At 41.7% G+C, this 14,180-nt stretch overlaps 1 protein-coding gene across 1 annotated transcript in view; it reads left to right on the top strand.

The window, feature by feature from the left end:
• The window catches only part of LOC104126401 (sodium/hydrogen exchanger 4), a 35,842-nt gene that overhangs the window by 15,214 nt on the left and 6,448 nt on the right, over positions 1 to 14,180 (top strand). Inside the window, exons 5-9 of the mRNA XM_009638976.2 lie at positions 2,817 to 3,019; positions 4,171 to 4,257; positions 5,498 to 5,568; positions 7,772 to 7,933; positions 13,767 to 13,863. Coding sequence (XP_009637271.2) covers positions 2,817 to 3,019; positions 4,171 to 4,257; positions 5,498 to 5,568; positions 7,772 to 7,933; positions 13,767 to 13,863 — 620 coding nt within the window. The remainder of the gene's footprint in view (positions 1 to 2,816; positions 3,020 to 4,170; positions 4,258 to 5,497; positions 5,569 to 7,771; positions 7,934 to 13,766; positions 13,864 to 14,180) is intronic.

Genomic DNA, 14,180 nt, shown 5'->3' with positions numbered 1-14,180 from the left:
GCCCTCCTCCCCTCAAGCAGATCAACACTACCACCCAGTTTGGTGTCGTCTGCAAATTTGCTGAGGGCACACTCAATCCCCTCATCCAGGTCATTGATAAAGATATTAAACAAGACTGGCCCCAGAACTGAGCCCTGGGGGAAATGAATATGCTTTGTCTTCTCTACCACTCACAAATAAGGAAGAAATGGCTGGAAATGTGAAGATTGAGGGCAGCCTTAACTGCAGTGACCATGAGACTGTGGATGCTAAGATCCTAAGAGGACTGAGCAAGCTGACAATCAGCAGAATTACAACCCTGGACTTCAAAGAGCAGATTGTGGCCAGTTGAAGTGGTTGATAATGTGGGAAGGGAACAGGCTGGACAACTGGGCTCAAAATAGTGGTCTAGCTGATGGCTAATGGCATCCCCCAGGGCTCAGTACAGGAACCAAAATTGTTTTAATGCCTTCATTAATGACCTGGAGGATGGAATGGAGTGCACACTGGGCAAGCTTGTGGCTGACACCAAGCTACAGGGAGCAGTTAATATTCTGGATGGCTTCCATTCAAAGATACCTGAACAGGATGGAGAAATGGGCTGGCAGAAATCCCATGAAGTTCAAGAAGAGCACATGCAAGGACTTCCATGTGGGTTGGAATAACTCCATGCACCAGTATAGTCTTGGAGTCTGGTATGCACCCCACAGAAAAAGGCCTGGCCTGTTAGACAACAGGTTGAATGCATGCCAGAATTATGTCCTTGTGACAAAGAAGGCCAATCATGTCCTGAGCTACATTAGCAAGTGTGTAGCCAGCAGGTCCAGTGAAATGTTTCTTTCCCTCTCTTTGGCACTGGTGGAAGTGTGTGCTGTCTCCAGAGTGCTCTCTCCAGTTCTGGGCTCCCCAGTATAGGAGGAACATGCAGGTTCTGGATCAAGTGCATTAGAGGCCACCAACCTGGTCTGAGGCTGGAGCAGTGGATGTGCAAGGAGAGTCTGAGAGTGCTGAGTCTATGCAGTCTGGGGAAGATATGGCACAGGAGAGACCTTATTACTTTCTACAAGTATCTGCTCAGAGGAGAGAGAGAAGATGGAGCCAGACACTTCTCAGAGGTGCAAAGCAACAGGACAAGAGGGAACAGACACAAGCTGGAACACGGCAAATTATGATTAGACAGTAGGAACCCATTTCTTAACATGAAGGTGATCCAATATTGTAACACTGGCCCAGATCCCCTTTCTTAAAGGCGTTCAAGACTTGACTAGAACTTTGAGCAATCTGATCTGATTAGCTTTGCTCTGAGTAGGGACTTGAACTTGGTGACCTCCAAAGGTCCCTTCCAGCCTACAGTACTCTGACTCCAACATCTGAGATTAAGGTGATATTTCTTAAATCTCTCAAGTGGCTTACCCACCAGTCAAAAAGAATACCAGAGCAGGCAGAAGATGTTAGCTTGACCCTCAAAGCCTATACACATTTCAAGACCTTTGACTTTTAAACCTAGGATCCCTGGAGGAAGGCATTTAACTGGAAAAAAAGAGGAAAGGGGAAATCTGTGAAGGCTCAAGTATGTGCACCTGAACAGCTCTACTGTATAGGGATGACACAAGTACTCAACGGTAGAGGCCACACGATTCTTGTGGGTTGACAGCAAGACGAGAGTAATTAAGTATTTTCTTGCTAATCCTGGACCAAGCATGGCCTCTAAGTTTATTTAAAGACCTACTTTCGGAGTCTGTGCTGGAATATCCTTCCAATCAAGACACAAAAAATTCTCTCCTGACACAAAAGCTGTTTTGCTGCCACATGTCCATCCTTCTCTCAAACACCAAGGGGAGTGCTAGAGCTTTCCAGAGGAAGACCGAAATATTTTCCACTAAATACATTTGCTAAAATGATTACATCATTTTCTCTGAAGCTTGAATAAAGTAAAGAGAATTGGCCTGAAGGTGATACCTCACGTAAGCAGTTTCAGTCTGAGTAGCTGATGTCTAGCATAGTTATACGTAGCCAAAAAAGGTCTTATATAAAGCGGTATCCAGCAACCTACATAACAGGATAATGCTGCTGGCCTTACCTATAATAATCCACTGAGTTTATCAGTGACAGCTGTGTAAAATAACACCAGTAATTATCAGCATTGGTCAGCTTCTACTTCAGTAATTTAACAGTTTCCACACAAAACATAGGATACATGTTTCCTATGGAAGATGAAGAAGATAAAGAGTAAATCAAGCAAATTGCTAAATGTACTCTATAAAGAAAAGCTGCAGTCCTTACACAGCCACAGGCTGTCTGATTAATTTTAGCTTTTATTAATAGCAAAATGAAATTTGAGAAATAAACAGAGAATTAGACACACAATAAGCCAGAGGATTAAAAATTAAAATGCTATTACTCTTCGCCTTTCAGTGAACCTGTCCACAGGACTTGTCGGTAAAGCACTGTTCAAACACTTTGGACAGATACTGTGCAGAAAGAAAGAAACATTGCAAGGGAATGCACAGGAAAAACTCTTATCCAGTGGTTTGTCTTGTCTCCAGAACACTTTGGAGAAGAACTGTGCAACATAAATATAGAAAGTAAATCTTTTCCCCAACTCTCATTTCTCACTGCGTAAGTGAATTTAAATCCTGATGCAGTTAGGAACCACAGTCTTTTCTAGGAGATTATTTCACACAAATCAGATTCAGCAGTTGGTCAAAGAGAAGCTACAAGAACCCAAAACTGAAAAGAGAGGTCTGTCAACAGCTGCCTAAGCCAAGATGTTGTTTTGCTTTAACTACTTTCCTTTTCTCCTTGATTAATAATAGTTGTGTTTTTTCCCTTCCTAGGTGTATTTGCCCTCTTCTACATCAGCAACAAGTTTCGAACATATCCCTTCACCTTCAAAGACCAACTCATTATTTCCTACAGTGGCCTTCGAGGAGCCAGCAGCTTCTCTCTTGCATTCTTGCTTCCAGTGAATCTCTTCCCAAGGAAAAAATTGTTCATTACTGCCACTCTTGTAGTTATATATTTCACTGTGTTCATCCAAGTAAGTGTATTTCTTAATGGACTGCTTTCATGTAATAGAGGTGACTGAAAGCTTCATAGTGAAGACTGCATTGAATTCATTCTTAAATTAGGACAAGTTATCATATTTTATGGCCAGATTTATCACTGCATTGTGCAATTACCCTTTCAGGGCTTTTTAGGTATTATTAAATAACTTTTTCAGAAAGCCCGTATTGAAAACCTGTGTCTTCTAAAATATTCAGGGGAAAGGGCACTTTGTGTCCAAAATCTCTTATGTTCACTCCGCATGCACTTCCTAATGCTTCCAAGTTAGGAAGCATTCTAACTTTACACTTCAGCACAGAATCATTCTCTACTAGTGGTGTATCTCAAACTGAACAGAAAACAATATGTCTGTTCTATGAAGGATTTTGAATTTTTTACTTTTTTCTTCATTCATCTTGGAGACAAAATGAGAACATTCTGAAAACTTTTGTAAAAGAATTTTAAAGAAAAATAAAGCAAGTAATTCAGATTTGTAAAAATAGGTGTCTACTTCAGACATTCGGGTTATTCTACTTGGGTTACTCTGCTGTATCAGGAAGAACTGGATCTTCTAGAGGTCTTGCATCCCATGTTCTGTATTTTCCCATACCAATATCTCAGATACTCTAAGGTGCCAATGGGGCACTATGAACTTGTGGATAGACATATTCCACCAGAATGTTTCAGAAAAAAACATTTTGTTTCTATTTCCCCTTTTTCAATGCTATTCTGTATCAGTGCAGTAAAGAATAGGAAACAGCTGAAAATGGATTCTTGAGTGAAAAAAAAAAAAAACCAAAATACTTACTTCTGAAAATGTTGAAGAGGTTTCAAGATTGTAAGAACCTCACAAGGATAATGTTTTCTTTCAAGTGAATGCTATTTTGAAGAAGGTTGGCAATGAGCAGTTGCTTTACATAGTTAAAACATGTTGACAAATACAATCTTGCTTTAAAAAAGTCTGGTGCAAATTTTTTTTTAAGTTTTTGATTTTTAATCCTCTTCTGTAGCTCTCCATACAAATAATAGATCATTTGTGTGTCTAAGACAGAGCTTTCCAAAATTGATTAAAATGAAATGTTTTTGCTTTCTTTCTGTTTTTTTCTAAAAGATAATTAACACTTCAACTCAATGTTCCAAATGCAGGGAATCACAATTGGACCTTTGGTCAGATATCTAGATGTTAAAAAAACCAACAAAAAGGAGTCTATCAATGAAGAAATTCATGTGCGAGTAAGTTTTTTGTATCAATAGCTGGTATCCTAAAAAGAATAAGAGAAAGAGTATTCCAAAAGGGCTGGACAGAGGGAGGCATTTGGTAGCACTGACATTCAGTGGATTTGGACACTGAATGCTTTTAACAACTTTTGGAGGAAACCCTAGGCATAATTTTCTAAAATATGATATCTCATTTATATTCATAGCGACTATCATATTATAGTATCCCAGACAGATTTGTGAGATACCTTTGTTGCCATCTTTTGACTGGTTCTAGATACTCTGACACCTTAAAAGTCTTTAATCAAGTTTTATTGAACTGGAATGAGTTGAACCATTGGTCTGCAAATGTAGTTTCAAGTAACGGCCTTTCCCCTCCTCAAACATTTGCTTTAGCCCTCAAATTGCCATTATGTAAAATAACAGAAAGCTGCTCAAACTGACTTAACAACACTACATAAAATATACGTACATGCTTTCATTGTCGCAGTAGGGATTATATTTGAAATTAACAGGAACACTGTGCCTTAAAATTAAGCACATACAGAGACATTAGCAAAATTAGAGCATCTCAACTGATTTGAATTTGGAGTGCATTTAATTCTTACTATTTCAACCTTTACACTTAGCCTGGAAAGGAATTTATGTTTAAAACCACCACTTATAACAATGCGTATGTAAGAATTGGCTATTTTTCTGTCTGTTTCTATAATGCTAGAAACACACAAAAGATGACTGAAAATCCTGGTAGTTGGCAGTGATGAACTTACCAGTCTCATGACAATTTGCAAAATCCTCAGAGGACTTGTAGGTCAAGGCAAAGGTTAAAGTGTGGGGTACCTGGCCCTGTGCCCCTCTCAGGGAGGTCACACATGTGGAAGCGAAGCTTGGTTGACAGAATCAAGAATTTAGGTTTTGATATCAGAAGACAAAGAGGACCAGACAATTTGGATGCTCAGTATCATCTTCTGTTGGACATCGTCCTTTACGTGGGCCTATATGTTGCTGGGTGATGGTAAGATGGCAGCAGACTGGCAGACTTGTCACCTCCATCAAAATATTGCCACTGCAGCCAAGCAGAGGAGCTGCCACAGTGGGATCTTTGCCTTGATTTTTAGAGAAATGTAGACGCTTTCAGGATTAACTCACACCCTCCAATTAAAAAGTCTCAAAATCCTGTCAACAATTGCATATTTGTGGTGACATTATTTTCTCATAATGGCCACTTAAATTTTTTCCATGTTTGTTTCTCCAGTTGATGGATCACTTGAAGGCTGGTATTGAAGACATATGTGGACACTGGAGTCATTATCAGCTGAGAGATAAGTAAGCATCTCTTATTGCAGCCTACTATAATAAAATAACTTATCTATCATGTAAAATACAATAGGTAAATAGAATAAGAAATCAATCTTCTGTCCCATAAAGCTAAAATAGCATGAAAATACTGGGGACGTGTGCAATATCTCTTTTTAAAAAGTGAACTCCTGACTAACTGTTATCTTTCGGGAGTGCAGTGCTCGTATATTGCCTGCTAAATTGCTTCTGCACAAACAAGCAGAAAATAAGCCTTCTGAAAGAAAAACATAGCACGGGAACTCATGCTGCAGACATCAGCCTGTGCAAATAGCTTTGGCATAAATCTTAGATCTGTGGCAGCACTTCTTTAGGTCTGGATTTAGAACAGAAGCTATGTAAGGTGTCAGTGCTTCACTGACTTTTGCTGTAAGCCTCCACAGCAAATATGGTCCCTCGTTGGTGAGTACAGGTTCAATAAGAATCAGTCACCTGTCCTTACAAGTCTTTGCATTCAGTAATATTTAAAATAAGAGTAATGAAGGGAATGGTTGAGTTTAAATTTCCAGTAGCATAGGCAGATAATTTCAAGATAGTCTTCACTCAGAAATACAGGACCTGCATTGTGTCTCCTAGAAGCAGGATGAGGTGGTTTTGTGAAGCTTTGTGGCGCATGTGAAGGGAAGTGTGGGGAGAGACTAACCTTCCTTTCCCACAAACACCTTTTTATGATGCTGTGGGCTAAAAGTTATCCCTAGTTATTCTCTGTGCTGGAGTCCTAGAGGTCTCATCTTCCAGCATTGGACCCCAGTAATCCAGCCACAGGGCTCTGCTGGGACATCATGACTGGGTTTCTCCCTATGGAAATCAGGAATTGAGAGTGGGAAGAAGGCAGCTGGTTTGCATCCAGTTCTTGTCCCAAAGAGGAGTAATGATGTAATGTGCTAGGGCACATACCTGGACGCTGAAGCTTAAATGTCCTCTTGTCTCTCACACTACAGAAATAGCTTTAGGGCATCCGCTGGGACCACACCACTGTCTGTGCTGTATATAAGCTAAACAAATCCCTCTGGGAGCAGTAATTCCATTGAATTAGCTGCATTTACACATATCTGTGAGAAAATATTAGCCCCTTATCTCATATCTACCCAGCATCTATAAAAAGAGAATTTTGTCCAAACTAGCCATAAATGTAGTATTTCAGACCAGGGTCAGATTCAAAAACCACTCTGTATGTGAAGACATTTAATCTAAGAAGATTGTATTAAAAGGTATTCCCTAGACTTTTCTATGCAACTTAAAGGACATTTAGCACATGTATATGAGAATTAATTACCTAAGTGATGACAACCTAAGAGGCTCTCTGTTACACAGAAAAACATAAAGAGCTCTAATACCAGTGGGAACATTCGCCAACCTCTCTCTGCTGTTAATGCATAAAACCCAGCCTTTGTTAAGAAAAAATGTACAAACTCTGTAGTGCTTTTCCTAGCATTGTGGAGCGCATTACCTTGCTGTGGTAAACTGCACCCTTGAAAGAAACATATAAGAAGATCTGCTGTTGTTCCGCTAAACGGCTGCCTGAAAGCACATACCTGTTCCAAAGCGCGCGCGCACACATTCACATTCAAATTATGCCACGCATTAGCGATATTTTACAATCTGCGGCTGCGAGCGCATAGTATTTTGCGGTCCATTCAATTTTTCTGTTATTCAGAATACAAAGAAATGTATTTTCTCTGCTCTAATTGTCAGGATTCAAAATTATCAGCAGCATAATGGGCCCAAACTACTGTAACTGCTGGGCCATTTAGAGCCTCATTGGTGCCTGGCTGAATAGGCCAGGATTACTGTAAGAGCAGCTGCTGCTGTTATGCCCTACTAGAATGCCACACTTGTACAAAAGCGTGGAGACTGGCCATATTCTTTTCTGACAAATGTGGCGGTGTTATATGCAAACACACACCAACTCTCTTTTTCGCTCTGATTGCAGCTTGTTTCTTTCTTTTGTCTGGTGGGCTTTGCAATCTCTGTGGACCAGTAGACCATGCCAAATGTCCTCCTAGAGGTCTCCGCTCACTAGGCCTTCAGGAGCCCACAGATGCCTTCAATTTGGATTCAGTTTCCACCACTGAATTATGTATGTGTGCATTTGAATGAAGATCAGCTTATACCACAGAAATAAAAACACATTTCCTTCTTTTACACTTTGATTTTAATATCTCTTTTGCAGATTTAAGAAGTTTGACAATAAGTATCTGAAGAAAATCTTAATTAGGAAACATCAGCCCAAATCCAGCATTGTGTCATTGTACAAAAAGATGGAGATAAAACTGGCCATCGAGATGGCTGAAAGTGCCATGAAAATTTCAAAATCATCCACAGCTTCTTTACAGTGAGTACTGACTTCCTGACCCTGGGCAGAGTAGCAACAGGAAGGAAGGGGACAAAAATGAGGAAATATCGAAGGGGTTTTGTGACTTCAATAGAAATATAAGAAAAAAACAGTTGTAAAGAGAAGTTGCTGGTCTGTGCTGGCGATTTGGTGCTCTTCGTATGTGCACTTTGGCTCTTTGTATGTGCACTTTGGCTCTTTGTTCACAGAGTGAAAATTAAAAACAGGGATATCTCCCTCTTCAGTGATGGGCAGTTCTGAAGAGGAGTTATGAGTCAGGTGCAGAAGCCATTCTGGCTGCTTTAAATCACAGCGGTGGTTCAAGGTGGCCGTACTTGTCACTTAGCTGGTTAGTGGGTTTTGCTCATCACTGCTAGGTGCTGAGAGAGCTGCAGGAGAGCTCAGAGCACAGGTCCCAGCTCCATTATCCCAGTCGCAAATTTTTGCTGAGAGCAGATTTCCTTGCAGCATTTGCAACTTCTGCTACTTCAGTTTGCAGTCCCTCAAACTGTCTTGCCCTATTTTGGTACTTCTGTACGAAATTAGATCAATTAAACTTTGAGAGCAGCCCTGTGAAGAAGGACTTGGGGGTGGATGAAAAGCTGGACATGAGCCGGCAATGTGCTCTTACAGCCCAGAAAGCCAACCATAACCTGGGCTGCACCAAAAGCAGCATGGCCAGCAGGTCGAGGGAGGTGATTCTGCCCCTCTGCTCCGCTCTGGTGAGACCCCACCTGGAGCCCTGCATCCAGCTCTGGGACCCTCGACACAAGAAGGGCATGGACCTGTTGGAGCGGGTCCAGAGGAGGCCACAGAAATGATCAGAGGGCTGGATTATCTCTCCTATGAGGACAGGCTGAGAGAGTTGGGCTTGTTCAGCCTGGATATGAGAAGGCTCTGGAGAGACTTTATTGTGGCCTTTCAGTACTTTAAGAGGGCCTATGAGAAAGACGGGGACAGAATTTTTAATAGGCTCTGTAGCAATAGGACAAGGGGTAATGGTTTTAAACTAAAAGAGGGTAGATTTAGACTAGATATAGGGAAGAAATTTTTTATGAAGAGGGTGATGAAACACTGGAATGGGTTGCCCAGAGAGATGGTGGAGGCCCCATCCCTAGCAACATTCAAGGCCAGGCTGGACAGGGCTCTGAGCAACCTCATCCAGTTGAAGATGTTCCTGCCCATGGCAGGGTTGGTTGGGCTAGATGATCTTTAAAGGTCCTTTCCAACCCAAAGCATTCTGTAATTCTAAGATTCTATGAAACAGTAATGCACCTTGGCTTCAGACAGAGTAGGGGAGAAAACTGGTGAGATCTCCAGAGCCATCACTGAGGGAACTACCCTCTAGGAGAGAAGTCTGTACAAATCTTCACTCCTGCATACTTTAACTGTTGTGCATGTATTTATCCTCACCTTGCAATCCACTGTCCAGAGTGTGGGTATTGCTAATGGCACTTGCCCCCACAAACTCTTTCCTGGGGTCCCGCTGGCCACTGTTTCTGCTACTGCCCACTCTCTACTGCTGCATCCTTTAACCCCTCTCCATTTTGCAGCAGCCTCTGGCAGGGCCCAGCATATTTTCTTTTTTGACTGATCATCTCAACCCATACCAGAAAGTCCAAATACCAACTGGACATAAAATTAAAATCTCTCTTGAAACTTTGGCTTAATCATGTCAAGATTCACCTGCTTTCTTGAAACTGATGTCAGCATGCAGTGTAAGACCTGGCCCTTTTCTTTCTACATCAGTCTGCTGAACGGGTGATATTAAGAAAGATTGCGTGTCTGTGAGGCTCCTTTCTGTCTGCTGTATTCCCTTAACTGTTCTGAGCCAAGAGAAAATGTGCAAGGTTGGTAGACAATCTATGGCAATCAAACCACATTCCGCTTCTTTTCTTGAGGGAGAGAGGAAATAAAATTGCTTCAGTGTAGTTCAGAAATTCTCTCCTGAGCTGAGAATTTAGATTGAAAAATATTCTATAATAAACAGCTGATATGACGGACTAATTTTTGCCAGCTCTACTCCATCTGTAATTGAATTTTATTGTGCATCAACCTCTGACACACAGGTTTTCTTACTGAGATAGCCTTTTTAAAAATGAAGTGTCAATTCAAAAACCAAAGTGCAGCCCGTGGCTCAGAAACATTCTGATTCTTGGAGGCTGTGAGAGTGTCCTAGGAAAATGTATGTTTTCCCAGCTCTGTTTGTTGGTAAGTGTCTGCTGTTGAGCACTGGAAGAGTCAGGACAGTGAGCTAGTTGCAGGACCTTTGGTTTGAGCCAATGCAGCTGTTCTTATCTCTCTATTCTCCTGAACAATTAAGTGAACCTGCTTAAGACTAAAAGGCTTCTAAATGTATTTGTAAATTATTTGGTTATTATCACTAGATAGCTTGTACCTAAAGTCCATGTCCTCAGTGAGGAGACAAAAATCTGGCCATGAGCAAGTGGAGACTTGAAATTAAATTCCAACGTATGGCAGGTAAAGCAATATTTGCAGTGCCAGACTAGTGAGAAAACTCTCTCACTAGCACTTCCGATCAGTTCTGCAGCCTTTAGGCACACAGGGGGAAATGCTCTATTACAATCAAAGCAGATCTCCGTTGCTGTGAATTAGCATTATTCTCAGAAATTGCATTCATGCTGGTGTGATTCCTGAAGGTGGAGTGGGTGTCCAATATGCAGGATTTCCAGTGCGGACTGGAGAAATTTGCCCATGGACTGTGCAACAAAGAATCCACATTTGAATGAAAATAGAGCATTTTGCTATGATGTTTTGGAGAACATAAGCCTTAGAAAGAAGGACGGAAATGGCAAAAGCAGAGCCAAGCAGATATTATCAAAATTGTGTTTGTATGGCTGTTCTTTGGAGGAAATATGCCCATTAGAGAGAGATGGTTTGATGCTGAGCTTACTTATTGTTGGCTTCATGTTACTGCAAGACTGACTTTGGTAAGAGTAAATCTTAGAATGTATCAACACCGTACAGATCAGAATTGGGTGCCGTGTCATCATTTGTGGTGGTGTAGTTGTGCAAGAGCTGTGCCTGATGAATGTTAGTTCCTTCTCAGGACTAGTGAAAATTGGAGGACAGTTCACAAAGTTCAAAATTTTAGATATAATATATAAAAAAGAATCTTACAAGGTTTGTAGAAGGCACTTGATTTCCTCCATGTATCAACTATCTCCATGTCTAAAGAAGAAAGAGATTCTGGTCATGGTACTCATTACAGATGAAGAGTCAGTTTTCATAGCATATTATCATTTCAGTATTTTCTTCACAAATATATCTCCTGTGCTGTGCTTTGTTGTAACATGCTCAAAGTTTCAATAGGAACAAAGAAATCATTTCAGTAAAGATTGCTTTGTGGGCTTGGTGACATACCAAACTTGTTTGGGTTTTTTTGACAATTCTTTTTTAAGGTATTGGGTATTGCAAAATGTAAAAGCAATCTGTTCCTTATTACCATATCTGTGCATTGTTATCGGTCAGGTTAATATCTAATCCCACGAAAAGAATACACTTTTTTATGTGTGCTCCAGAACAATACAGACTATATCTTCATACTGTTTGTTCTCTTGCTATCCCAGCTTAGCTGAAACTCAAGGAATTTTATTTATTTTATTTGAGTCACTTTAAGAGCAAAATGATAAGCCTTTAAATGACTGGCCATTTCTGTCCTGGCATGTGGAGGGGGTCAGGTATGCAACTGGAAAAGTAAAGAGATGACCTGATGTCTTCCCAGTGGAGTTCTGCTCTCCCCTATTTATTCTCAACTGTAAGGTATAAAGACCCTGTGGAGACATTCAGTGAAGTGTGGTTGGGAGAGACAGTTATTCCCTATAAAGAGACAGTTATTCCCTATGATGTCAAAGCCGCTTGCACCAACTATGTCAGTTCGATTTGCATTACACAAAGGAGCCAAGCCTGCATTTTATAGACCACTACTCGTTGACAGGCTAGATTGCCATTAGTCCCCAGGGACTGTACTTGTGTTTGCTTTCCCAGGTGTACATAGGGTCTCCCTGTTGTCCACAGAGACAGCAGCAAAGAGACTGGTTTCCTTGCTGTGGAAAGTAGTGTACATGGGCTGTCCCACAGCCTGGGACATGCCAGACCCAATATGGAATAAAGGTGTGTTACACCTAAGCCAGGAAACTTGGTGGCAGCTAAAAGCAAGTGAAAAAACAACCAACCAACCAACAAACCACCCAGGTGGTCTGGAACTGGGTGGTGATTTTTCCCTGCTGGTAAATACCTAGTTTTGTTGTTGCTGTTGTTGAGAATTGATGAATGTCAATTAAACATTTGTTGGGAAGGATTTATCAGGGCCAGGATAAGATTTCTGGTCAAATTCAGAAAGGTAGTCCTTTTCTGTCACTCTGAGTGGTAGACTCATGGGTCTTTCATGCCTCAGCGAGATCCTTAACCTGTTGGTTACCCCAGCACTACCTCTAACGCTACACCCAACCTCCTGTCAATTTCCCTCTGTCTTTTTACTTCATGACAAATTTGGCAGATCTCAGTTTTGGTCTGATGCAGAATGAAAACACATTCTGAAACCTCAATATATATCACAAATTAATTCTTATACTCCAGGGACTTTGGACAGGGCCAGGCCACCTGTGCTCCCTGTCTACTTGATGGTAAGAGGCAGTAAAATGTAGACTCCAGGCAGCTCATGCTGGTCCTACAAGTTTACAGGATGTTCATGTTAGATTATAGCACAAAACAGTAGTAATCTTGTTAAACTATCTGCATTTGCAAATTCCAACCCTTTTTCTATGTTTACAGCATAATCTCATCTTAGCTTGGATCCACCTTCATTTGCCGTTAAAAAGTTTTTAATTTATTTTAGAGGCAGTACAAAATAAAGGCACACAAAGCTTTGGCAATACTGTACATAGATCATAATCCATTCTTTAATTGCACAATTTACAGACAACACTTTGAGATTATCTTTTAGCTGAGAACAAAGATTTGCAATTACATTTTTATTAAAAAGAGGCAAGAAAGCAAAATGGAGAAAGGAAAAAAAACCAGAAACAACAAGATGAACTCAGACCGATTCATCCTCGATGATCGCTATCTGTTTCTTCTTCTTTTTGTGGGAATTCAGCTGAATGCTAACTCTCACACAGATTGACCGATTTAGCAAAACCAGTTACCATTTCACAGCAGCCCTCCTCCACTGTTTTGCTAGTGAAAAAGCCAGGCAGCTACAAGTGACTGTGGGCTTCCTGTCACACTTTGTTAAAAACACAGAGATGAGTATCTTCTAGGTAGTTCTTTCATTTTAAATGGAGAACCAGGCTCAGTAGCAAGGAAACCCTATACGTTCTCCTCACCACAGGGCAGGTGTCTTGGACTCCTTCATCGGCGTGTGCTTTAGTTCTTAAGGATTTGCTGCACTTTCTCAAAGGAGTTAAAACCAGTAAGGACCACGAGGCCCAGGCTGCTCAGCCATGCTGAAGAGTATTCCGACGGAGGAGGGAACCTGCAGCGCCTTCCTGAACGCACAGCTGGTAGTTGCCCAATGTAATCCTTAAAATAAGAACTTCCTTACGAAACTTGGAGAAAGAAAAGAGTCTGTGGTCAGGCGTATTGAGGGCTTAGGGCCCATTCTGACTACCCAGTACATTGCTAAAACCCGGGCAAGAGCAAAATCTGACATTTTTGATTCATCTTTGGGTGATTTCGTGGTGTCGCCGGTCACTGAAAGGCTCTTCATAGCCTTCTGTTCTAGCACTAAAAATAGATCATGCATCATTTCCTGGGAATGGCATTTAATCAAGTCATTAACATCGTATTTAAATGTCTCTTTTATTTACAGGAGTGGTGGAAATCGGCATGTGCATAGGCTCTCCCCCGCAGAGGTGGAGTCCATGAGAGATGTCCTGGCACATAATCTATACCAAGTGCGACAAAGGGTGCGTAAGCCACCGGCTATCGCGGGCTATTTGCTGCCTTCTTCACCCTCCCCATATCCGAGCCCCGGCGGTCACGCTGGTGGGAGACCTGGGCCCAGAGCCCTCCAGCTGCTCCGGCCAGGGACCTCCACGGGGAAGGGAAGGAGGGGAAGGAGCCCTGGCTTCGGGCTTGCTCCCGGCTGGAAAAAAAGGGAAGCAGGTTGGGTTTTATTTTTCCCCACCAGCTTTTCACCCCGCCGGCGGCGCGAAAAGCCATGAAAATCCGTGACTGAGCTGTAGAGGTCAGGCTTCCCTCGCTGCTCAGCCACCCGGGCCTC

Source organism: Egretta garzetta, unplaced genomic scaffold, assembly GCF_000687185.1.
Source record: "Egretta garzetta isolate BGI_Z169 unplaced genomic scaffold, ASM68718v1 scaffold5, whole genome shotgun sequence".
Classification (NCBI taxonomy): domain Eukaryota; kingdom Metazoa; phylum Chordata; class Aves; order Pelecaniformes; family Ardeidae; genus Egretta; species Egretta garzetta.
The sequence above is the reverse complement of the archived record's forward strand: the minus strand, read 5'-3'. Positions and strand labels throughout refer to the sequence as shown.